The sequence below is a fragment of the Tyto alba genome, unplaced genomic scaffold (assembly GCF_018691265.1).
Source record: "Tyto alba isolate M040663 unplaced genomic scaffold, T.alba_DEE_v4.0 Super-Scaffold_14, whole genome shotgun sequence".
NCBI classification, from domain to species: domain Eukaryota; kingdom Metazoa; phylum Chordata; class Aves; order Strigiformes; family Tytonidae; genus Tyto; species Tyto alba.
In genome coordinates, this window is record NW_024881276.1 from 26,535,053 (window position 1) to 26,561,137 (window position 26,085).

At 38.5% G+C, this 26,085-nt stretch overlaps 1 protein-coding gene across 3 annotated transcripts in view; it reads left to right on the forward strand.

The window, feature by feature from the left end:
* Positions 1–26,085, forward strand: part of DSCAM (DS cell adhesion molecule) — a 469,478-nt gene that overhangs the window by 363,107 nt on the left and 80,286 nt on the right. For all 3 annotated transcript variants that reach the window (XM_042788317.1, XM_042788318.1, XM_033011398.2), the window contains 5 exons: positions 6,046–6,213; positions 10,118–10,188; positions 15,640–15,880; positions 17,519–17,665; positions 19,445–19,600. In XM_042788317.1, coding sequence (XP_042644251.1) covers positions 6,046–6,213; positions 10,118–10,188; positions 15,640–15,880; positions 17,519–17,665; positions 19,445–19,600 — 783 coding nt within the window. The remainder of the gene's footprint in view (positions 1–6,045; positions 6,214–10,117; positions 10,189–15,639; positions 15,881–17,518; positions 17,666–19,444; positions 19,601–26,085) is intronic.

The window sequence follows — 26,085 nt, forward strand, 5'->3', positions numbered from 1 at the left end:
ATTTTTTTTTTTTTTTTTGAGGTAAGAATGTTAAGTTTAGCAATTGCTGCTTTTCCCTTTTACCAGAGAAACCTATACATAAGGGGAACAAATTTTGTTGTAAAACAAGCCATTCTGGGTGATAGCTGGTATGATGGTTTTGCTAGCTGATTCTTGCTCCCTATTCTTATATTTTCTCCATTTGGATTTTTTTCCTTTTCTATTTTTCCCTATGGAAAAAACACCTACCTTTACAAATTATCTTTTCCTGTAGTGCTGTTTTTTAGAAGTTATTTTCTATTGATATATGAATACATGGCATCTTCCCTGGAAAGCTAGCAGTGAAAAATGGTAGTTATGAGAATTTCTAGACAAAGCAAGCTGCATGTTAGTTTGCTGAAGCACCATGCAGAGTTTTCAGTAACAGTGGAAATACTCTGAAGGTTAAGATCAGTGGCACATATTGGCAGGTCAATGGGAGCAGATACCATTCTGCTAGGTCACCATGTAGTCACATCAATGAACATCTAATAAGATTAATAAGGTGAATAGTTAAAAAAAAAAAAAAAAAAAGCCCCCCCCCAAATCAAGAAAGTATTGCTGTCCCTGTACATGTTAAGCCCCCAAAATATTCACTGTCTATTGAAATCTAAAAACATTCAAGGTATGTTGCAGATATGTTTGTGATGTAAGATCACACTTAAAATTAGGCACATTGTGAAACACTGTCCCTGAGTCGTCATTTGAGAAGGGACTAGAAAGGAAATTGCAATGGAACAATATTTTTATATTTCAAGTATGATTAAAAAGACACTGAGAAATTATATTCTACTATTTTATGCTGGAATTTGTTGTACCATTTGTAAGGGGATGTGGTTCACTGATAGAAATGCTCCCTGTGTGATTATCAGTGAAACATTCTGTTTATCAAAGCAACTGTAATACATTTATAGTCTTCTCACTTTCGTTCTGAGATGGAAAATGTACTTCTTCATAAAATTCTAAAAATTGCCAATTTTTTTTTTTTATATATTTTACTACCCATCTTTACTATTCTTCATTTGTCTACATTGTGTATTCCCTTTGTGCTTTACTTAGGAAAAAATGTTATGATTCTTTCATTACTAGATAAAATGTTTTCAAGAGTGCTAAATCATCAGTCACTTTTTTTGCACAGGCTTTGTAAATGAAATTGATAATGTACAGGTGAGCACGGTGCCTGAAAGATTACAGGTGAAAATTTCCCACTGAGGCTGTGGTCAGGAATTACAGCTTTGGAGATGTAGACTAGGCAAGGATACCTCCAAGGAACTTGTATACCTAAAAGTTTCTGGGCTTTGTTTTCCTTTTGATTATTTTCCTTTCTTTCCAGCCACCCACCTGCTCCAGAACAGTCTTTGAACGTCATTCTTGCCTGATAGGCTCCTTTCTCTAAAACATCACTCATTTTTCTGAATCATGTAACTCAACATAACCCCATCTAGGAAGATTGAGCTGCTTTCTTTTGATTAAAGCAGTGGTGGAAAGGGACTTCAGAGCTCTAAAGCATCTTCGTTAGATTTAGTTCAATGTTTTCAAGTGATAATGCAGAATACAGGCAAAGATTAAGTGGTAATCACTGTGAACTTGCATTGCAAAATTATGTCTCCGTAGTATGGCATTATAAATCAATACCAAGATAGCAAATGGAACACCATCAGATCGGATGAAAATATCAAGACACAACATAGTGATAAAGGTTAAAAAAATTGAAAGAAAGACAAAATAGTGTGTGGCAGAGTTGATGTTGGAAAAAATTTTTCTTTGCCTGTATATGAACAGAACAGAAACATCATTTTGTAGAATCTGAGGCTGAATGTTTCGAGAAACTAGGATCAGGTTTCTGAATTCTTGCACACAATTTTTGTCATTAATTAAATCATCAAGAAGATGAAACACCAAAGATGGTTACTGAAGCACTTGCACAGGGTAGTCTGGGGAAGTTAGAACAAAGAAGAGGAAATTAAGAAAACATCTTACAGTTTCCCAATTTTAAAGGGACAGAAGAAAAAAGGTGAAACATTTACAGCTCAGATGTTAAACTCAGGAAACATCCTTCCAGGGCCAAGGTAAAGCTGTAAACTGCACCGTTGTGTTTAGTGAGAATTTTCCACCTGTGTTGCTTACTCTGAGGACTCGGGTTTGCAGCAGGGTCCATCATCGGGGCCTGTCAGAAAAGAAAACTGCAGAACTTTCCAGTTTCAGAGAATGTGCAGGTGACTACATAGCATGCATGGACTTCCCTATGTGGTGCTGCCCTCATGTAGCCTATCTACCCCTGCTGTGCCTTCAGATAAAAAAGACACATCTGTTACCCTCTAGAAGGAGTATAGAGTTGCCTGTCACACAGGTCGGTGGCATCGGTAGGGTCCAGTTGCCATGCAGGGGTAATACAAATAGTGGGAGCTCAGCATTTCGGGCTGTTTCAGTGCTTAGACACAGTGCCTGTCTGTACAGAAACGTACCTGTGGCACTCTGGCATGGCTCTTCATGTAAACCACCGGTGCGTAGCCATCAGGATTTTCCATCAGAGGTGTACAAAAAGGTTTGAAGGTAGGAAAAGGTTTGTGGGCCCTTCTTTGTGCCCCTCTCATCATGCTTTTTAGTTTTTATGTCATTAGGGAAAGCTGAGGGGCAAACTGAACATCAGTTCTGCTTAAATCCTGCTCTGGAGGGAGAGGTTTGAGCTTTGCGCTTTCTTGTGCTCCTGTGTGAACTGAGCATCCTTCAGGATGCAGATGCCTTGGCAGAACTGAGCAGGGGGTGGGGAGGGTGTGTGGGGTGTGTTCCCCCAAAAACCTGTCACAGGAGTCGGCGCCGCGTCCCCGGAAGCCGCCGCCATTTCTGCCCGCCAACGGGCCCTAACTGTCTTCCAGGGGGGATGGCAAAGCTTCAGGCTTTATTCAGGAAAGGGTGGAAAGCTGCTGGTTTTCATAAAATCATAAATTTTTCATCGATCATTATGTCACTGTGCATTTTATGTAACAACACTGAGAATGCCTGGGTGTAACATTTTATGAGTAGAATAAATAATACATTAAAAATTTCACTCTTAAATTTTTTTTTTTTTTTCTAATTCATTTCTGCTTGTTTTCTGTGCTTTTTCAGTCTTTCCAGGTATGTAGGTTTTAGATCTCTCTGGAACAGCAGTAAAAACCAGAAGTGTCAATAGTCAATATCTCATTCGATTACTTACCATGTGGACACAAGAAAATATTTTTAGGGCTTGCTGGAGGAATAAAATAAAATGATCTCTTTTTTTTTCCCCTTTTGTCTTATTAACACATTTTTCAAATCTGAAAACTGTTTTGGAGATAAATTGATTAATTTCTCTCTGGACTGACTCAGTTTGGAGGGATTGCTTTTGTTGGTTTATTTTACCCTTCAAAAAGGGGATACATGTATCAAAATGCACTCCTGAAGTCCATGCATTAGTCATAAGTAAACACTGGAAACCTATATTTAGAAGTACAGAAGACTGTAAGCTTTCATGTCTCTCTCCATGGTTTGTCGTTACTTAATCTACTAAGAATCACCAGAATTTTTCAAATTTGTTTGATTTCAGCAGCTGATATATACTACAGTCTTACCACTTGGAGATCGGTATTTCAAACAACCAAGTAAAAGCTGAAGCAATTTGATAATATACAGACTATATTAAAAGAAATTCTCATTTCTGACAAGTGGCATCCAACAGGGGTCGGTGTTGGGACCAGCATTGTTTAACATCTTTGTCAGCAATATGGACAGTGGGACTGAGTGCACCCTCAGCAAGTTTGCCAATGACACTAAGCTGTGTGGTTCGGTCGACACGCCGGAGGGAAGGGATGCCATCCTGAGGGGCCTGGACAGGCTGGAGAGCTGGAACCATGCAAACCTCATGAGCTTCAACAAGGCCAAGTGCAAGGTCCTGCACGTGGGTCAGGGCAATCCCAAGCACAGATACAGGCTGGGCAATGAGTGGATTGAGAGCAGCCTTGCGGAGAAGGAATTGGAGGTACTAGTGGTTGCAAAACTGAGTATGAGCCAGCAGTGTGCACTTGCAGCCCACCATGTCCTGGGATGCATCAAGAGAAGTGTGGCCAGCAGGTCAAGGAAGATGATTCTGCCCCTCTACTCTGCTCTTGTGAGACCCCACCTGCAGTGCTGTGTTCAGCTCTGAGGCCCTCAACATCAGAAGGACATGGCCTTGTTCAAGCGGTCCAGAGGACACCATGAAGATGATCAGGAAACTGCAGCATTTCCCTTATGAGGACAGGCTGAGAGAATTACGGTTGTTCATCCTGGAGAAGAGAAGGCTCCAGGGAGGCCTTATAGAGTCCTCCTAGTAATTAAAGGAAGCCTACAGGAAAGATGGGGGGGGGACTCTATCTCAGAGTGTAGTAATAGGATAAGATGTAACAGTTTTAAACTGGAAGAGTGTAGATTTAGATTAGATATAGGAAGACATTCTTTACTGTGAGGGTGGTAAAACACAGGTTGCCCAGAGAAGCTGTGGCTGCCCCCTCCCTGGAAGCGTTCAAGTCCAGGTTGGACGAGGCTTTGAGCAACCTAGTTTATTGGAAGGTGTCCCTGCCTGTGCCGGGGTGGTTGGAACTATGTCATCTTTAAGGTCCCTTCCAACTCAAACCAGTCAATGATTCTATGATCATCCTCAAGGGAAATTTAATACACTCTCCATAGCAAGCAGGTCTTTTTTTTTAAAATCCCTTTCCTGTTGGTGTGGTACATGGGAACAGAGTCTCATTCTGTTTGTATAACATTCAATGCAATGGAGTGTAACTTCTGGTAAAAATTCTGTAAAGTTTAAGAAATTCTGTGAAGTTGTAGCAAACAAAGAGTTATAGCAGCTCTACCTGCAGGTAACTACTTTAGAGCTTTTAAAAGTATCCCACAGAAGAAGCTGTGACAAACTTGGTTACCAAGGAAAATATATTCAGGTGAATTTGGTTAGCACTTAAATGTCTTATTCCTAAATATTTTCTGGGCAGACAAAACCACATGGACAAGAAAACAGGCCCTGTAACCAGCGAAGCTGCACATGTCACTGTGACAACTTGTGCATCTTTTAGCAAGCTCATATAAAAGAATATACATGGCATGTGCAAATATTTTGTATCTGAGTGAGCTTTCTATTTTTAAACTAGTCTTTTTTATCTGCTGAGATTTCTGCGATTCTGTCTACAGTGACCCATACTGTAAAACACTCCTGTAGAGCCTCCAGTGACATCCCCCATAGGATGCTGCAGAGGTTAAAGGAAGAACATTGCCTGCAGTAAGAAAGAAATGAAGGATGGCAATTCGTAAAAGACATCGAGATGCTTTAAACAAATAAATTCTGTTATTTTGTCTGCAGCAATTGAATGTTTGGATGAAAAGTAGGGGTTACTGTGTTGAGAAAATTTCCATCCTTTTTTCTATTATATGTCTGAAGAATTTATTAAAAACGTAAGAGGCACATGAATAATAAGCATGAATTATAACAATGTGCTCCTCCTTTTACAGATATATGCAAACAGCTAAGAGGGTTCTACATTCCCCTGGTATTAAACTGCTCCTGCAGACTAACATGAGTCAGGGAAATAGCATCAGTCCTGAAGGGTGCTGAGCCCCGTGTCTAAGTACTCCAATCTCATGCTCACTGCTCACCTATGGTCTGAGCTCCTGGAGTTTGGGATCAAACTTTCTGTATGATTTCTGCTAGTCTAAGAGCCTTCCATTCCCATTAATTAATTCCCCCCTTTTTGGAGCACAAACCCCTCAAAAAAAAGCAAAAGAGTAGCTATTTCCTCGGATTTGCTGATGACCCCAGGTCCAAGATCCCATTGTTCACAGCACCACACTTGGAGGAGTCGGGAGTGCTGTCAAGGAAGGTAATCACTTGATTTACTTGTAGGAGCAGACATTTTCTGGGTTAATTCAGCAATGGCAGTAGCCTGCTCTATGATGGTTTAACTGCATGCCTGTGTTAGTGACATTAACATCATCTTTTATTTGTCTGTTTTATTTTAACCTCCTATTAAATAGACTCTTGGGATTCTGTTCAGAGAACCAAAGATGTTTCCCCTCAGCTAAACCAAGCCACTATCATTGACCTCCACCCTTCCTCAACTTACAACATTCGCATGTATGCCAAGAATCGCATTGGCAAGAGTGAGGCCAGCAATGAGCTCACCATCACCACTGATGAAGCAGGTATGCTCTGGTTTTGTAGCATCTAAATTGTGCTGGGAATTATTGCTTTTTGAGTGAGGAATCTCTACTTGAAATGCTGCTTGTGTTTCTGCAGCAGCATTGAAAGAAATACTGAATTGTTCCCATAAAAAAATTGTGACTTGCAACTTCATCGCACAGGTCTGTAATTAAAGTTGTTCAGTGGCACCTAGTGGTCAAAGAAGACATTGTGCTCCAAATTTGCAGCCTGGTGTACTGGAAACAGCACACCTTTATCTATTGTTAGGCAGCTCAATCAAAAACATCCTATTTTTAGTGGTTGTTCCTCCTCTGTGGGTCTTGATACTTTCCTTAGGTGCTCAGATATTAGTATAGGTAACTAATTTTGAGAACATTGAACTACATGAATTAAATCTTCCTTTGACTATTCCATCCCCCAACTCACCCAAAATTTAGTTTTCTGATAGCTGTGTAAGTCAGTTGGCTGTCATTAGTTAATGTCATCCCCCTGGTCTTTGTTGCCATGTATTCTCCTACATCATGACAGGTTTCTGTACCAGGAGGGCTATGCAGGGATTGCTTTGAGTGCTGGAGCCACTAGTGTGTACTCGAATTGCTGCCTTCCAGTGCCACCTTATTTTTATTTCTCAGGGCTAGCAGAAGTGGCAGATGGATGAGGACAGTACAGCCTTGCGCATGCTACCACATCCCAGGTCCTACATGCTAAATGTATCAGTGACAAAGACTGATGAGTGAAAAGTGGAGGGCTACAGCTCTCTATTTTGGCAATTAGGAATGAAGATGCTGAATGCCCATAAATACTTCTGCCAGGCACACACTGCAATTATATACAACGTACAAAAGTGTTGAGAGCAACCCAAGCAGCTTCATCATCCTTAGCCAACTGAAACTCAATGGAGTTACTGTGGAAAGTCTTGATGAGAAAGGCACTTGCTCAGTTATATTTGAAAACACATTTTTATCTTGCTAATTTTAATTTTCCTGTCATCTCATGCTAAGTCAGCAATGCTTCCTTCTTTGAGTATTTTGAGAGGAAAGCTGTAATGCAAGTACCTGGGTGACAGTGTCCTGACAGTGAAAACTTTATATCTTTTTCAAGATTCATGTTGGTTTAGACTTTGAACACTCAGTGACTGATTTTCAGTTCAGCTCATATGAATACAACTCTCTAATTTCCACCCATTTTCTCTGTGGAAGAATTTATTACAGTGAAAATATGCTCCCTGTCAGGAGAACATGTTTTTGGCTTTGAGGGACTTTCTGGATAAGAACAGGACACAAGGGCTCACGATGCAAAGCAGAATAAGCAGGAGACAACATGAGCTGCATTTCTTCTTTCACCAGGTGTCTTTTCATCCTAGTGGAAGGAAAGCCTTCAGTGAACAGCTTTATTAATGGTGAACAGTTTGTTTGCAAAATATTTATCATTTCATCAGGATATTTCTCTTCCTTTGTTCAATGAAAATGTGAAGTCACTAGAGAAAACAGACTATCCATTCTTCCAGCATCATCTGTATCCCCAAAATGCCCATCCTTCCTTGTGCATATACATCAAAATAGAGGGGTGGATCTTGGATCTACTCTCTCATTCTCTCTTATTCACCCATGCTTAGACTATTTCTCACTTGCTGAATTTTTCCTGACTGATAATTAAGTTGTCAGGATCAGCAGCTGGCCTTGAAATAAAAAAACAGCTTCCCCATGAACAGGGTGGAACCTTAACATTACGTTTTATTCAGTTCTTTGTAACCAAGTTTCAGAATAATTGATCCTTTTGTCACTGTCTTTTAAGGAGCCGTCTATTTGGAGAAAAAGACCAGCAGTGTGGAACTGTATTCAGAAGTCACTGATCTACCTAGGGAACAATTGGAAGAGAGGAGGTCAGGCTTAGGCAGAGTATGTGATGTTTGTCTCTTGGGTTTTGATTTCAGGTGGTGTGCAATGTGCAGGAGCATCATTTTTTGATCACTGTTTACTTCTGTTCTCTGCTTTTACAATAGGAAATGGAGAACGGCATGGGTGCAGGGAATTAGAGAGAAGGTAATGAGAAGGGAGCAAAGTAAAGGTCCAAGGAAGACAATATAAAAACCGAATAACTCAAACTATGCTATTGGCAAGGGGGCACAGATTGTGTATCACACATTACAGTGACCTGAATCACCCAGCATTAGCTATTAGAAAGAAAACATAAAGGGTTTCTGTGGCAAAAGGATAGTTAATCATGGCACAATTTTGAAGCTTACAGACCACATCTTTCCCTCCATACAACCACGGGTATTTCCCATGTTGGAAGATAGACTGCAAGTGCACACTTGCACTAACACTTGTCAGAAAAACAAAAGCATCATGGCTGTTGTTTAATATTGAAATCAATAGAGAAATATGGGATATCTGGGTTTTCTTTATGTGTTTGCCACAAGCTCTGTATAACATTAAGTATGTAAAATAAATGACTTCTTGTTTAACATTTCACCATGGTATGCTGGGAACAGTTAACTTGGGTCTGTAAAATCTTTTGGGGTCTTTCAAGAAAAAGTCAAGATTTTAAGGAGCACATTTTAAAATCCATTTTTAGGATCAAATGCTCTGCTCAAATTCCACCACATTATAATGTACCAAGAGAAATGGTATTCATGTTTGTCAACAGGGGGGGTAAATCAAGGATAGGATTTAAAAAATTCTAAGAGATCTCATTTTCGCCAGTGAACTTCTTCCTCTTCTCCTTCCTGTACATTAATGCAAGGAGAATGGAAATAACGTTCTTTCAACCTTTGAAAATTTCCCATATGAAGGACAGTCAGGAATGGTACAGAATAGGGCATCTTTAATAACTTAAACATATTATAGGCTGTAATCTGAGTCTCTCTGCTTTCATCAGTTAAAGCAAAATGTTCTGGTTCCTTTCACCACAGTCGTCATTTACTGCTTATCCACCTCTAACATCCCAATCTCACACTTTTTATTGCTTTACTTCCTTTGTCATACTATTAAACTTAATTTAATACATTTTACTGAGGGCATATTGTGCAACAGGGGAACCCTCTAGAGCAGCTGGAGATTACTCCACTCCTTTCTTCGGATCTCTCTTTTACAATGGTTTACCTCACTGAGCAAGCAATTTACTTCACCTCTCTCTGTTCAATCCCAGTCAATTCTTGATCTGCTTTGTGCTGCCCAGCTGACAAATAGGTTCCTCTAGACTCGGGACTTTCTTTTTTCATTCACCTTTAAAGCATCTTGCACACCCTTGGCAGCGTAGCAATAGTAAATGAAACTCCTGACTTCGGCAGGAATTGCAGCGTGCTTTTTCCATTTGGCAGTTATTTTTTGTCTGATTTCTAGGATTTTCCAGGATGGGATGCTTACACTGGGAAGGGGGAAAGAGTAAAGGGTGCAGGTTTTTGTGTATAAAATATTTGATAATTGACTGAATGTGCTCAGTCTCTAGTGAACAAAGGGGATCCCACTGGAAAGTTTGTGAGATGATGAAGGCCAGCTGAGGAGTTCCTGTCTCACCTGCTTTCAAATGGGTTCTGCTCCTTTTCAATCACCAACAAGGTTCTGACTGCTGAAAATACGCCTTGCCTATTTACAAAACAGAAACAGCATTATGAGTGTATCATTAAACAGGAGAAGTCCCTGTTATTCTCTCTTCTTTTATTTGCCAGGTTGCTATGTTTGGGCATGTGTTGTATATCACTGTTGGTCAGATGACACCTGAATAAGGAAGATGATAGGCTCTGGTTTTGTTTGATGAAGTGGTATCTTCAGTTTTTCATATGACACTGACTCAGTCCAAATCTTTGTGATTCCAGTGTGTTAAATTGGTGACATACTATGTGAAGTGCTGAATTCTGTGTACTGTGAGGGCCAGTTTTGATCTATCTCTCTTCTCTCTTTGCAGCTCCTGATGGTCCACCTCAGGATGTCCAACTTGAGCCTATATCTTCACAAAGCATTAGGGTCACCTGGAAGGTAAATACACACAGCCAAAAATATAGACTCTGACAGTATTTTGGTGCATTCGGAGAGGTCCCATTGATGGGAGTATCATAACAACTGTGGATCAGTTATTTTATCTGGGAGAGACCTTGCAGATACCTTTGCAGACAAACCTTCTATTGGCCATTAAGACTGAAGCATTATGCAAAGGAAGAACATTCCCTTGGAGAGTAATAGCAGCAGCTACTTGCCTCTACTGATGACAATAACATTTCCTACTTTCTTCTAATTTCAGAAATAAGGCTATGTGCTTGGAAAATGAGCACTCACAGAATTTCACCCTGGTTTTGGGCAAAATTTCCCCAAACCATTGGAGTTAATGGGAGTTTTTTCCCATTTCAATGGCCTTTGGGACAGAGCCTTACTAAAGGCATGTCTGCACAGAGAGTGCAATATGGTGTCTCAATATAGTCCATGAAAATTGATGAATCGGGCAACTGATTTAAAAATATCAGCAACTGATACTATTTAAAAATCTGTCCTGTTACTCAATTCATTTTTTATAGATTTTTCCCACTGTTTTGAGAACCACAGAATGTTTAAAATGCTTTCATTATGATATCAGAGGCACTTAAACCATGTTTATATGGTTTTGTGCTATATACTGCTTGTACATTGTAGCAGACAGAATAAAACTAATTACAGCAGTGTAGTCTCAATATGAATGACAGTTTCCAAATTGTATTGATAATTCTGTATATCTAAAATTCTGAAATATGTAGTATTAAGTTCCGGAGTAGGATGGTGGCATAATAGTCATTAATTTCTATAGTGATGTTAATTACTCCTGCCAATGTGGATAGTGTGTATTTTGCCTTGTGATATGGACAGAAAGTCAAGATAGTAACAGTGAACTGGTGCTTACTAATCATAGAAGTAACTGTGGGATGCTTATTTTTTTTTTATTTATTTATACAACAAATAACCAGCACAATCCTGTGTTAGTTTTAATTGGTTCCTGAAAAGACATGTTTCTACGGTGCATGATCTGTGTACAGTGCAGATGGACATATAACTACTGATATTTCCAGCTAGTACAGGAGGACCTCAACTGTCAGGATTCTTTGAGTAGTTTGGTGGTGTTTTAAAAAGGATGCATGAAAAATTCTGTTTCAATTAGACTTTTCAGTATTAAGCTTCAAAAGAAGTAGTCTTTATCAGCCCTCCTATGCACAGGTCAGAAATACAATGTTGATTCTTGGATCTCGTCCACATCTTAAATTTATATCAGTGTTGGTTTTCATCAGTGTTTTCCAAAAACAAATGGCATGTGGTCACTAGCCACAGACTTACCTGGTGGTTGAAGTGAAACACAACAATGATTTATAAAAGGCATTCATGAAGCATGGATCTAAATGCAACACACAGTCAGTAGAGCAAAGGAAGTAGCTATTGAAGCAGTGCAGAATGTGCAGCGATTCTTAACAACTTAAATAAATGCTTAATGGATTGTTTCTTTTTAAAGCATTCAAGAAGTGTGACTGCCATCAGATCTAGTCAACTATAACCTCCAAGTGAACTTGTTTTTATGGATATACGGGTAGGCAGATTGAAAGTCTTTGCTTGCTTTTTTGGAAGTTCACTTTGGGCGATATTTTCAAAAGCAACAAGAGAAGATAGACACCACTGGTTCACTGCTGGAGTTTATAGCTGCCATTTGTGATTCTAAAGATTCACCGTTAAATTTCCATGAAAACCTATGAAAACATTATACAGAAGGAGTTGGGTTGAGAACCATACTTATATTTAATGTTGGCAAAACTCATTTAAATATGGACAGTGTCAATAACAGCAAAAGGAACAGAGAATAACACATCAATTATCTTTCATCTTGTATTAAGTTCTATTCCTGCAGCTTACTACAGTCGTTAATCTTCCTTTAAAGTTTCTCTTAGCCCACTTTTAGAAAATCCTAGTTAAGCAAACTTTTATAGGTCTGTGATCTATTTAATCCCATTTTTATGTGTCCACATAGAACATTGGGTTTCAGATTGAATTTTTAAATAATCAGCACTTTTAGGTAGTTTAAAATAGTGCAGAGAGAATGGGAATTAAACAGGAATTCTCATTTAGAAAAGAGCATGAAAATATTATTTATTTTTCCTTGTAGTAACTTACAAGGTAAATGAACCCATTAAATTTAGGCATGGGGAATATTCATTCTCCTCTTTGTGCATATACAAATGCACACAACTATAAAATGTCATACTTTACAAAAGTCACTGATACCCTATCTTACAAATACTGAATTTTGTGAGATAAGATCATGGACTGAAACTTACTTTCTCATAATGTTCTATGACTGCTGACAAGGTTAACAGTATTTTTCCCCATGGACACAGTCATGGGCAAACATTGCTGCACTGAATTTTCTACCAAGAATGTGTGTATGCAACAGAAGTCATATATATCAAATACGATTTATTTGTATAAAAAAATCAATCCAAAATTAAGCATTTAGATAGTACTAACAAGGAACATTTGATGTTTTGTGGAGCAGAACATTTCAATGCTTTTTTCTCAAGTGATTTTGAGCTTGTTTTATATCGTATAATGTTTCAAAATAAATTAAAAAAAAAAAGTAAAATGTTAATATTTTATTTAAAGAAAAATTTCCCTTGACCTAAACGAATTATAAAGATGTTTCATGAAAAATGCATAATTTACCATTTCATTCCAATTCAAAATGAGGAAGAATCTAATTGCAGAATTCCCAGTGAATAGACTATTCTGGCTATAGTCCTGCTCTGGGAACATTTCAGTGCAAAGTAAATGTATGATTCAGTTTTAACACTATGTTTCATCTGTTTTACAGTATGATATATGTGTTCCAATATAGGTACTATATGTTTCTGTAATCTATTATGTATAAGGTGTATGCTCACTTTTTCTTGGTATATGGTGCAGGCCTTACATTGTGTACGTACATACAGCATCTTAGTGTGTGCTGTATGTGGCAGTAGGGAGCATACGCTGCTCACAAAGCAATAAATGCACTAAAATATGTGGTCTATGTGTTTTGTACATGTTGCTTCTGATTTCAGTGTGCAATGTGTGTTTGTGGCAAGAACCGTTGTTCAAAAGCCACCCGCAGTAACTCATGGGAATGTTCCAGTTGTAGCCTCTAACTGGGACAGGCTTTAGACCTTGAGATGTGCAACAGTGCATGTGCTCATGTTTGAGACAAGAAAACTCCACGCAGACTGCTGAGGATTTGCCAAGCTGTGATGGAATCCAACAGTGACAGAGAGAACTGGTGTCCTGGCATGATTAAACTGGTGACTCCATACTGATACACATTTAGAAAACAAAGAGTGACCTGCAGCGTTGTCTGAAAGCAGTCCTCCCTGCAATAACACTTGTTTGAGTTGTCTGCTGCTTTGTCCAAACTGTTTGTCCTTTAGTCAATTTGAAATGTTTAGATTATGTTAGTACAGTCTTTTTGCCCCTTCTCATCAACACAGACAATGCCTATAAAAATGTATGAGCTATGAAAAATGCTATGGCTAGTAACACACTTTGAAATCCTTCCACTAATGAAAAAATTCACACTAAAATACTTTATTATTTAAATGTGATAAAGTTATTTTCTTCTCAGCTGGAATGAAACAGCTTTATGTTATGAAGATATCTGAATCTCAAATTAAAAAAAAAAATCTGATTTTAGTTTCCACCGCACAGTCCATCTTTAAAAAAATGCAATCATTTAAAGCTCATGAAACCATGGAGTTGTTCAGAATAGGTAACACACTTGCAAACAAAGTGTTTTGATAATAAAAGACCTACACATTTCTAAAGAAGTTGGGGTTTTTTTGACAACAAAACAGAGAAATATTCAGACAGGAAACAATTATACTCTTAGATTCCAAAAACTGAGTTCTAATCCCTGCAGTGTGTTTTACAAGGTGCTCAAGACCTGAATCTCATAATTCAGTCATCTACATCTGAATGGCCAGCACCACTCCTGCAGAGAGCTTGTTAGTGCCAGAGGAACTGAAGTAGCACAGTGGAAATGATACCCTTGCTTCAAGTTTTGTTTCTGTTTCTGAAGGCAGGAAGGAGACAAAAAATACAGCATCTGAAGGGATAATTCGGTCATTCAGATCCATCCAGTGATACATTTTAAATACGGAGGGTGCTGACTTTTGCAAAGCAATATTTTGTTGGTAGTGGATGAAAAGCAAATCCCATTCTGGCTTTATTAGCTCCTGTGAGACTTTAGTCCCATGGACTATAAACTCAGTGAAACAGACAGGTCCTGTGGCAGAAAGGAATATTCTTCTTGAGAATGTGTTCCTCGGGAGATTTAATGGGATATCGTAACAGCAGAAATTGCTGCCTCTGCCAGTTTAACTCATTGCCAATAAACTGCGTCACAAAGACCTTTTTCATGGGTCAGTGTAAGGGATGAGTTTGTGGGCATCTGGTGGGAATTTGTAAGAGGTTTGGAGAATTTGAAAGAGCTTTTTGTCCATGGATTATAAACTGTGCCTTAAAGTGTTTATACTAATTATACCTCATACACATAGAAAATCAGACAGGAACATTATCACGTATTAAAATTGGTACAATACTATTTAAATGGAATTTTAATAGGTATTTCTTTCAATAACAGGCTTTTTCCCTGAGCTGCCAATCCTTGATTTACTCTAGACTACATTTTATATTGCAGACTACAGAAATTGTTTCCACTAGTCAGGTACAGACTATCTTGCACTGTGACTGAGACATACGGTACATAATTATGGCCAACCATTTTGTACTGTCCATACTCTTCAATGCCAGATATTGTACACCTTGTTTTAGTAGCTATTCAGTATGCAAATCCCTGCTTTTCAATTCATTATTGCCTTCAGCACTCATTATCTAATCATCTTTCCACACTACACACTGAATGAACTGAAGCATATTTCAAAGCACAGTGTAAAATTTTCCTAATGCATCTAGCTGGATACGCTTATGTGACTGCCTTCAACAGATCAATAAATGCCTTACTAAAGATTTAGCAAGTAAATGGTAGGGGCTTCTGGCAAAAACATAATTAGTAGTTAATGGTAGGCCTGTAATGCAAATATACCCTTATCAGCTCAGATTTGATTGATTCACCTGATAAAAGAACAAAATATTATAAATTCAGATAATAATTCAAAAATATCTCCTTATCAGATTTTCTTGTGTACAAACCATTTAAAGGTATTTCTTTTAGCACAGAAATGCACAGATTAGAACAAACTACACCTGAAACGTATATATCATGGTAAAAAGTTACTACTTCATGTGCAGTGAGTATTTTTGAATTGTTACGTAGAAATAGACTTGCATTTGGTAGAAAATTTCATTTTATGTATATTTCAAAAATTTTAAGGGGAACAACTTGACTTTGGAGAAATGTACTTAATGTGTAATCTTTCATTTTCTGTTTAGGCTCCAAAGAAGCACTTGCAGAATGGAATTATTCGTGGATACCAGATAGGCTATCGGGAATACAGTGCTGGGGGAAATTTCCAGTTCAACATCATCAGTATTGATACCACTGGGGACAGTGAAGTTTATACGCTGAATAACCTGAAAAAATTTACCCAGTATGGCATGGTAGTCCAGGCTTGCAACCGGGCTGGAATAGGACCTTCTTCTCAGGAAATCATCACCACTACTCTTGAGGATGGTAGGTCCTTGGCAAGCAGCTATCGTGGGACATCTTATTATTTATTTATTTTTACCTTGTTATATTTATTGATTGATTAGTGACTATTATAGTAGGAATAATAGAAGACCAGACTTTACATGTGGTAGATACAGTAGACAGCTGGATAGGAAGAATCTAGCCAATGAGCATGTACAACTTTAATTGCTGCAAGAGATGCAGAATCATGCAGATAAATACAACTCTACTAATGTGATATATCCTGCTGTGAATTATATTGACTGAAACCATAACTTTCATTAAGAAGCCTGTTGCTCTGGCGTTTATGTATTTGCAAATGTTGTGATCTCATCATACCTTCATAGTGATCTTATCATAGTTTTGAGATGCTAAGACATAAAACTTTGAAAGATGGAGTGATACAATTAATTGTGTTGGCTGTCTTTTGTTTTCAAATGAATTCTGTGAAACCTAGAGCTCTTGTACTGCACAATCCCTTATCTTGGCAGCCTAAAGAGAGATGTGTGTTTTTTTCAAGGATATCCAAACTAATGAGAGAAAAATCATTATTATTTCAGACAAAATTCAACCTGCCTAATCCAAGGAACAATGTAGATTTTTTTTTTTTTTTTTTCAAACTGTATAAAAAGTACTTCTCAAACAATGAGAGGGAGTCCTCTAGTGGAAAAAAGAGAATGCTTCCATAACCAAAAAGAGGCCAAATATTTTAAAGGAGTATAAAAGCAAATAAGAATCCAAAAGGATAGCGTACTTCAGATTTTCAGCTACTGTAATTTGGCATCAGGCAAACCTTTACGGGGGGAAATGGAGTAGCACACATCTAAAATTCTCAAGAGATACACATTTTGAAGCATATGCTTCATGGAAGACTGGTGGGTTTTTTTTACTTTAAATATTTCTAGGCCTAGACAGATCACTGCAAGACCTCAGAAATCAGTATACTCACACATGCATATATTTTTTATTAAAATAAATAGTTTTTTTTTTTTTTCTTCAGAAACCAGCATATTTACTTTCCTGACAATTTTTTTTTTTAGTCATTACTCAAATTTGGGTCCCTCTCAGAATTCAAGATGTCATGAGCTTTAAAAGCAATGCCAAATACTAAAAGCATTGTATTACTTTGACACTAAATGGCAAACAGAAAATGCCCTAGATTTGGCTGACTTTTTCCAATTTTTCTAAATGTCAGTGAAAATATTTTATGAACACCTTTTCCAATATTTTTTAAAGAAGTGCCTGCTTTTTACACCTCCACCATTTTAAAAAGGACATTAGAATTGCCCAGAAAGATGAAAATTTGGCTGCAAACTTTAAAAAATACATTTAAATTGCTTACAGAATATTCTGCATATTTCATCACTAGGACACATTTCTCTCAAAAGAAACAACAAAAGACCTATTAAAAGACTAATCAGCAAGTGGGAAAGCAGTACATCAAAAGTCATTCCAGGGAAATCAGCTGCACTTGCAGAAACATGTGGCTTGTATCAAGAATAATGGGTTTGCATTGTTAACAGCGTGTAACCACTAATTAAATAATGGGTGGTGGGATAGCAATGAAAATTGAAAGGGTAGCCAAAGGGTAAGCATTGAGTTGTATTCATCAAGTTAAAAATGGTGAATATCTTATTCCAGTGCCCAGTTGCCCTCCAGGGAATGTGCAAGCCACTGCCACATCACCAGAAACCATCTCTATTTCTTGGTCAACATTGGCAAAAGAAACACTGAATGGGATTCTGCAAGGATTCAGGGTTATCTACTGGGCCAATCTCTTGGATGGAGGTGAGAGAAATCAAGCTGTTACCAAGTAACAAGCCATGTGTGGCCGTTATATCATTTACTCTCTACTGTGAAGGAGTTGTACTTCCTTTTCTCTTTGATTTAGAGAAAGCTTCATCTACCTGTGAAGGAAGCCGTTTCCCATAGAGCTTTAAACAGAATAGCAGGCACTGCAAAGCTGCCTGGAGGGTCTGTCGGGGAAGGCTTCCACCGTGGGTTTGTGACACTCCTAGACCTACCTACACTCACACACCTACCATAGTACCCCAAATCACCTGAGCAAACTTAATCTCAGTTACAAAGTCCAGCAGGTTTCTTTTACAATGATGATATGAACCTAGAACATACCCGCAACAAACCTGTGTTTTAGTTTAGTTGGTTAATTGTTTGCTTAGCTAGTTGCTAACCTACTTGAGAGGTTATTGCTTATTTTTTGACAGGGTGCATTTCATCTTTATGGCTGAGTTAAAAAGAAGGCAACATTTTTGGAAAAGACTTGTTATTTTCATGACAGCCTCTTCTGTTGTGCTTATGTTTTGTACTCCTAGCATAATTTCTAGGGAAACAGACTCCTGAGCATAGAATGGTTGAAATGATCAAAGCAGAAACAAGTTACTTTATTAATCTGTAATTTATCACATGAAGATAATTCTACATATGACCCTTTCTTGTAAGTTAAATATTGGTAGGTTTTGAGATAGACATGCCTTTATTCCTATTTGCCCTGCTGAATTTTCACAGCTCTAGGGCAATGAGCTGTCTCCCTTCTTTTGCTTTCATCCATCAGGATCGTGGTTCACTCTGATGTGCAACTGTCTTGCAAATCCTGGCTTCTGTTAGTGTGGCAAGGGAAACTCAGAGCGGAAATATAACCCAGAGCCCCATTGTTACTGCTGGTAATGTTAAAGTCAAAAATATTTGGAAATAAACCACCGATTCCTTTGTACATTTAAAAAATAAAGAAAAAAAATGTATGAGAAACACACATAAAAATTGTAGACATGATGGACATAAAATTAAATTTTTTTTAGTGATGCCTGTTGTCTTTGGATCAGATCCTATGTGAATATTATCAGGGCATGTCTAAGTTCCTATGTGATGTCCTACAACATGATGAAAAAAGATGATGTTCATGCAGTGCTTAAAGCTGTATTTTCATCATTTGTTCAGCTTTATTTTCTGTCCTAAATATGTTTAAAGCTCTTTTGCCATGTGGGTTTTCCTTCTTAGCGTGCTACAAAAAAGATTCATATGAAGTGCATCATCTTTCTGCAAGTAAATATTATTTTACTGTGTTTAAATCTATTGTTAGCTGATATTACTGCCATCAAGTGCTTTGCAGAAGCACTTGCTACATATTTTAAAATAAATGGGACTTTTTCTTGGTTTTCCTTATGAGAAATGGTCCTTCTCAAAACCAGAACATCTTTACGAAGATAACTGACTTTCTTATTTTTGTTTTAGGGAATGTTTTACAATAATCTGTTCTTGTAATCTATTCTTTATGAAAAATCTCGTTACTTCTAGAAATTTTCAATTCTCTTCCCTGCATTTAAAAAAATTGCAAACAAGAAGTTTGAAAATGAAAACTGGGTCTGCTTTGAATGCTAAGAATTTAGGACACAAAGGAATTTATTTTAATTATTATAATTCATTGCTGCTTTGTAATAATGAAGCATTACTTCTCTGGTACACTCTAATCCCCAAGATTTCCACAGTGGGTATCAATAGATGGGAGAAGACTGAACTTGGCAATAACTCAATCTACTTTTTATTCTGTAGAGCTAGGAGAGATAAAGAATGTCACTACTACACAGCCATCGCTAGAGCTTGATGGCCTGGAAAAATACACCAACTACAGCATTCAGGTGTTGGCTTTTACACGAGCTGGAGATGGAGTGAGAAGTGAACAAATTTTCACCCGCACTAAAGAAGATGGTAAGGAGTAAAATCTTTTCCATTCCCACTTACATGAAATGTTTGTATGTCTCAGGTTTTCAAAATAGTACAAATATTGTACACAAACATGTAGAATGAGATTTCTATCTGGAGGTCATGAGTTAGGACCATATGGAGAGGAGTATGCACCCACAGCTTTGAAAACAATCTGCGTGTTTCCAAGACTCCCATTCAGGCGAGCCACAAGTCTGTAGATAACACTAACGATCTGAGCAAGTTCATCTTTTTTTTTTTTTTTTTTTTTTTTTTTCCAAATACTTCAGGATCTTATTTGAGAATTTTGAGAGGGTTTGAGTTAATTCTTTCAAAGTGATTGAAAATGAGGAAAGGAGAAGAGATTATTCTGGACAATTTTATATAATTGATATGCTTATAAGAAGATTTTTTTCAGTATATTAAAAAAAAAAAAATCCTCCATACACCTCCTCCCTCAAAAACAAAATGAAGAACAAAAATCTCTTGCCTCTGTTCATAGACCAAAGCACAGAAAATTTAAGTCCTAATGCTGAAAGCTTAAGAAACTTCTAATCACACACAGACACTCACACACAAGATTTCAAAATCACTTTCTTGTAACTTTAACTATGGGAATCACTTCAGGTTTCCTCAGTAGGATGCCACATAGTGATCTACTTCTCAAAGAGTAGAATTTCAAATTCAGGGGGAGTTTTGTCCCTAACCTGCTTAATGCCTTGAAAATCCCATGAGAGATACAAATACATCTTTAGATCCCTAAACACTTTTGAAAATCTGGATCAAGGACTCTTTGGCAGAAATAGAAATGCACACAATTTTAACAATTAAATTACTTGAATAACGTTTGATTGATAAATTCTCTTGAGAGTTATGCAATGTTTTTCAAGGAGATTAGTCAATGGATTTTTCTTTATTAGTTATCCAGTTTACTGGTCATTCATGAATGTATGAATATATTTGTCAATTTTTTTATTTGTAATGAGGTTTACAAAAGTGCCAAGAGAGTAGGTTCACTAGATTAACTGACTTGATGAATGTCAATGATGAATGGCGGTTTTTGGCCGATAAAAAAGAATTACTTGGTAAACGTTATTATTTTTTTCCAATAAAATATTAAGGGACGCATACTAATATATACATATATTTTAAGGTCATCTGGCCCCAACTGTAATTGTATCCAAGGGATGCAGTATAAATGAAAACTGGATTTCTAAAATTTTGTCTTACTTTATCAAATGAGTTATTTGTTCCTTGTTCTATTTTCATGCACTTAATGCTTTCCCTTACTTTGTTTAAAGTTGCATTAACAGCAAAACAGTGAGTGTCTTATAGCTGAGAAGTGTGAGGAAATTTAGGCATATAGCTATGTTGGTTAATGCAGGTCTGCTTCCTGGTCTTGCTAGGTGTAGGTATCACCAAGATCCTGCATCAGCTTGCATAGTGGCTCTGTTTGTCTGAACATACAGCACCTAGTCTGAAACTGCCAAGGACAGTTTGCTCAGCTATAAACTTGTGTATCTCAAATACTGAATGTTAGGTCATTCTGATCCCACCCTAAAGTCCTTTAACAGCTACTTTGGAGCACTTAACTCCTGAGTCAGATGCTCTTGAGACACCCAGTGCTTAGAGGTTGATGGTTTTATTTCAAAGAAAAATCTGAAAAAATAAGAGAACTGTAAGATCATCTGCTGCATTTTCAGGTTACTTTTTGTCAAGTAGATCCCAGCATGGCAACTTTTCAGTGAAAACTCTCTGAACACAAAGGCTGTCACCCCAGAAATTTGGGACTAGGACTTAAGCCACCAGCAGAGAGGTGGATTGTCCCACACTGCTCCAGGAGATCAGGGACAGGCTGGTCTTTGGAGATATAGTTCATATCAGAGGACCCCTGAGGACAGCAAGGATGCGCTTGCTCATCTATGCCTTTAAGCAACGTTGCAGCCTGCTGCAGGCAGTCCAATGTCGGGGGACAATAAGAAGCATTATTCCAGAAATCCCTGAAAAGCCAACCTGTAGAGACAAACCCTGGCTCCTGGATCAGCAATTCATGGCACATATGCTGGAGAAGTCACAGCAGCTCTTTCGGAATGCCATGAACTGGCTTCAGTTGAGGTTAAAAACTTGAGGGGAGCTGCAAGCTACCAGAATTTGCCTGGGTGCAGATAACATCTTGTCTCTGTGAGGTTCCTTCAGCTATTGGAATCGATCAGATGGCAGAAGTGATGCCAGTAGTACCTCTGTCTCTCACTGGGGACAGCAAAAACATGGTGTACTGCTCCTGAAAGCTTGCTGACACCTCTTGAGTACTTCCTTCCGCACTCCTGGCCAGGGAAAGCAGCAGATAACTTGATGCTTTGTAGCAGTATTTCATATCTGAAGGGTTACTGTGCCCATTGCTCCTTCCCCCAACACATAGACCTGTCCATCTCCAGTTTGCAACATTTCTGAAATATTGGAAGCCCCAAATACTTTTTTTCCTTTTTTCTGTTGTTTTGATTTTTTTTTTTTTCCTTAACCCACCTCTCCCTAGTTTCCTTCTCTCTAATTCTTGGTGACTCCTTTGCTTGCTCTCTTTCTGAGATCAGACAAGCCCTGAAATGTGGGAAACACATAGACTCACACTATGTTTGGTTGCTGTGCAAAGGCTCATCTCTTATCTTTAATCCTCCTGGCAGCTCAGCAATAATTCACCCTGAGGCAGTGTGACTAAACTTTTCAGATGTTTTCTTATGCCTTGCAGTGGTTCTACTCATTAGATCTTTTGTCCAGAAAATGAAACTGAAAGATGTTCCAGAAAATACAGATTTCATGTTTTGCTTCAACTTCACAACTTTTTATTATGGGAAGTAAACGTTTAGAATGGAATACATAAGGGCCTGCAATTAAACATAAGCCAAAACCAAAGTTCTGGTCTAAAAATTCTTAATGCAGTGGAAGTTAAATGGGAAAAGAGCACTCACATTGCCAAACTATATGCATCAAACAGGTGCCTCGTTCCTCAGAATAATGGACATTTCTTCTGTAATCTTCTAAGGAATAGTCTCCTGTAGAGGATTATTCAATAGGTCTAGTTTCGGTGCACCTAAAAAAAACTGCCCTAAAGCTACTTTGAACACTCTTTTGACATGCGAAATAATAAAAATAATTGTAAACCTAACAGAGCATAGATCTGGAAACCTTATATCTCTGCTCCCAGACCTTCTCTGGCTAAAATTATGACACAAGGTGTTCCACACTTCTCTAGTAAAATCAAATCTGAGATATTTTTAAGTGGCTGCCAAGCCCTCCACATTGTTGTTACTATGAGGCTATATCACACCATTAACTCCTTTTTCTTTTTTAATTTTTTTTTTACATGAGGAGAAACTTTTCTTTGTAAAATCAATGGTGCAGTGTGTTCCACTGCTGCTGTTGAAAAGCAGATCATGGCCTCCCATGACTTCTCTGCTGGTGTTCAGCTAGAGACATCAGGCCAGAATTTGTTTAGCAGGCTTGAAATCTCCAATGTGGCAACATAAAAGTAATCCAGGCAGTGAAGCAGTCAGCCTGGATGAAATGAGTTGATGCTTCGATTTCATGTAATGCTTGATACTGATTTTAGACACCAGAGGTCAGGCACTGCTGCTGATCAGCTTAGGAAATGTGAACAGCTCTAGCAAAGAGTAGGAAATCAGTTTTCCTTTCATTGTGATCTTATTTATGGGTTGTCTAGCTTTTTTGCCCCATTACCCTTCAGAAAAAGAAACTGCTCTTTTTGAAATTCCTCCTGGTAGGAAAATAAGCCAAGCAGAAATGCCCAATTTTTAAGAATTCTTTGTGGTTTTGTCCCCTACCCTTTCTACTTTACTTTTTCTAATAAGCTGCTTGTCCTCTTCACCTGAGGACTTAATTTACTAAACCATTAAAAATTAAAGTTGTTCTTCATGTTCTCTTCCTCACTGTGTTCAAAGTACAGTTTCTAAAGCTACTCCATTTTGCAGCGATAAGGGGGTGACAGATTCCCTCTCTGTTTCTGCACTGCCAATGTGCTGTGAGAAAACTAGAGTTGAGACAACGAATTTTCTCCCCAGACACCTTGACCAACCGCAGTGGCTCTGACCTTGGGCAGAGCTGGCCAGCGGAGGACACGGCCCCCCGAGCCCCCTCCCAGGGAAAGCTTCCTGCACCCAGCAGTTTGGCCCAGCTTGGCTGCTTTTTACTGACCGTCTGGCAGAGGTTGCTGCTAGGGTTTCTGTGATGCAGGAGAATGCATGTTTCTCTCTCTCTCTCTCGTATCAGTTTCTTTTGAGAAAATGCATTCTTATGGGCAGAAAGCTGTTTGTATATCACAGAAGACTTTGCTTAGTGCAGCAGTGCTGTCCTTCCAGGTCTCCTCTGCCAGAGAGGTTGGCGTTCAGAGCAAAGGGAAAGCTGCAGCAAGGGAGCAGCAGGGACTAGCTGCAGGGAGGAAGGAGAAATAACACTAAACCCCTTTGCCAGCCTCTTTGTAAGACTTTGCCTGAATCCAGGGACATTTCTCTCCTCTCCTTTCTTTCTCTGGACTCCAAGCTTCCTGGCCATTGGCATGAGAGAGATGGATGTACAGATACCATATGATGAAGCCTTATATTTATTTTTAAATGAATTAGCATAAATCCAATCAAGTGTATGTTCAGTACTCTTTGGAGCAGAGCTCTGCTTGGGCTTGTTCAGCTGATGAGGATGGCTGTGCAGTTCATCACCTGGGCGCTATGATGGAAAATTGCCCTTAATGACCCCTTAATGTGTTTTTTTTTTCTATTGTCAGAGATCTCCAATTTAATCTCTTTGACTAATAAAAAAAGGTACAGAATAATAAATGTTCCCCTTGTGAAGCTGGCAGGATTTTATAGAAATGGTGTGGTTAATATGAGGTCAGTTCAGAGTGAATGAGGGGTGGACAGAACATATGAATGCATTTTGGTTAGCATAGGTCTAAATTGTAGGTGGGATATCTACATGAACAAAGGCAATACTGGCAGCAATCAGGAGTTTATTTTGGTTTGCTTTTAATAAATGTGACAGTCAATGGGATAGTCCTGTGCAGTGCAGAATTAAAAACCTGTTATGGAGCAGGGTTTAGTTTTCTGATATATTGGTGATATCACTCTTAAGTGCACCGTGCTCTGTGCATTTGCCTCCCTGCTGCTCAGTGCTGTGAAGAAAAATGGTGATAATCTCTCTGCTTATGAAAAGGGGAATGAGAAATTTCCTGGAGCTCCTCCCCATTATCTGGCACATCTAAATGCTGTTTCCTGGACTAGTCGTATCAGTATAATTGCATTCTCTACATTAGCATTTCACTTGCACTGTCAGGAATACAAAATGTTCTCCTTCACATGAAAGCAGCATGCTATTTCCGTGTCTTTCAAAGCCTTGCTAGCTGGAGAATGAGGCCATCTTTGATCTTAAATTTGCCAAATCTGCTCCCTGGAAGGTTTCAAAGCTGACTGGAAGCAGTCCTCGGCTTCTCTGTGCTCATCCCTGCTTGTTCTCCACCTTCTTACCATTATTTACCCCTGGTGATCATGGAAAAAAAGAAAGTATGGTATTGTGCACACTTGGCATGTCTTTGCTGGGATCTGTGGGAATCAGTGTGCTAAACAAAGATCCATGGAGAATTCAGTACGACAGCCCAGGTCTCCTGATACTGCTGTTTCATAATGACTGGATATAGTAAGGCTACGGGATGCAATGGCAATGAGAGAACATAGCCTAAATTAGCACAGAAAGACTAGGGTTCCTCTCTGAGTTAAGGCAGGCACCACATTCCTCCACCACAACTTCTTCAAATACTCAAGGAACCCATGATTAATAACAAATGTTTCAGTTAGTGCTAAGCTAGCTCATAATAATCTTGCTTAGGTCCAGGGGATGAGTTTGAACAAGGACTTTACACTCTGGACAGAGGACAGTGGTGGTCTGTAAGGCATCAGATGACAGTCTCCAGAATTCTTGCTAAGGAAATGTAAACACTTCCCTACACACAGTCATTTCCACATGCACAACCCAGCAAACAAAGACAATATAGCAAAAAGAAGAGTAATAAATGAACATTCAGAATAATTTTGGCACCACTGCAAAAACTGTTGCCTGATTCCAAACCCTCTGCAACAAGATGGAAGGGTCTTTGGATTAGGAAATCCTCAGAAATTTGACTATATGGCTTACTGATTTTGTAGACCTTCTTTCTGCTCGTCTGTATTCCAGACAGTAATACAGCAGTGCAATGACAAGTGATGTTTTCCACATATGTCCATTGACTGGAAAATGCTAGATGAATTCTAAGTTAATCCCTCAACAGTTGACAGCCATGACCAATTACCATCACAACCTGTCCCTATAGATCACACCCTAATTTAACAATAAATTACTTTAACCTCATACATCTATTTGCAGTGATTTCCAGAAAACATTACTAACTGTAAAGGAATCCTCCCGTGGGTTAAGTAATTACCCTGGAGAGCTAG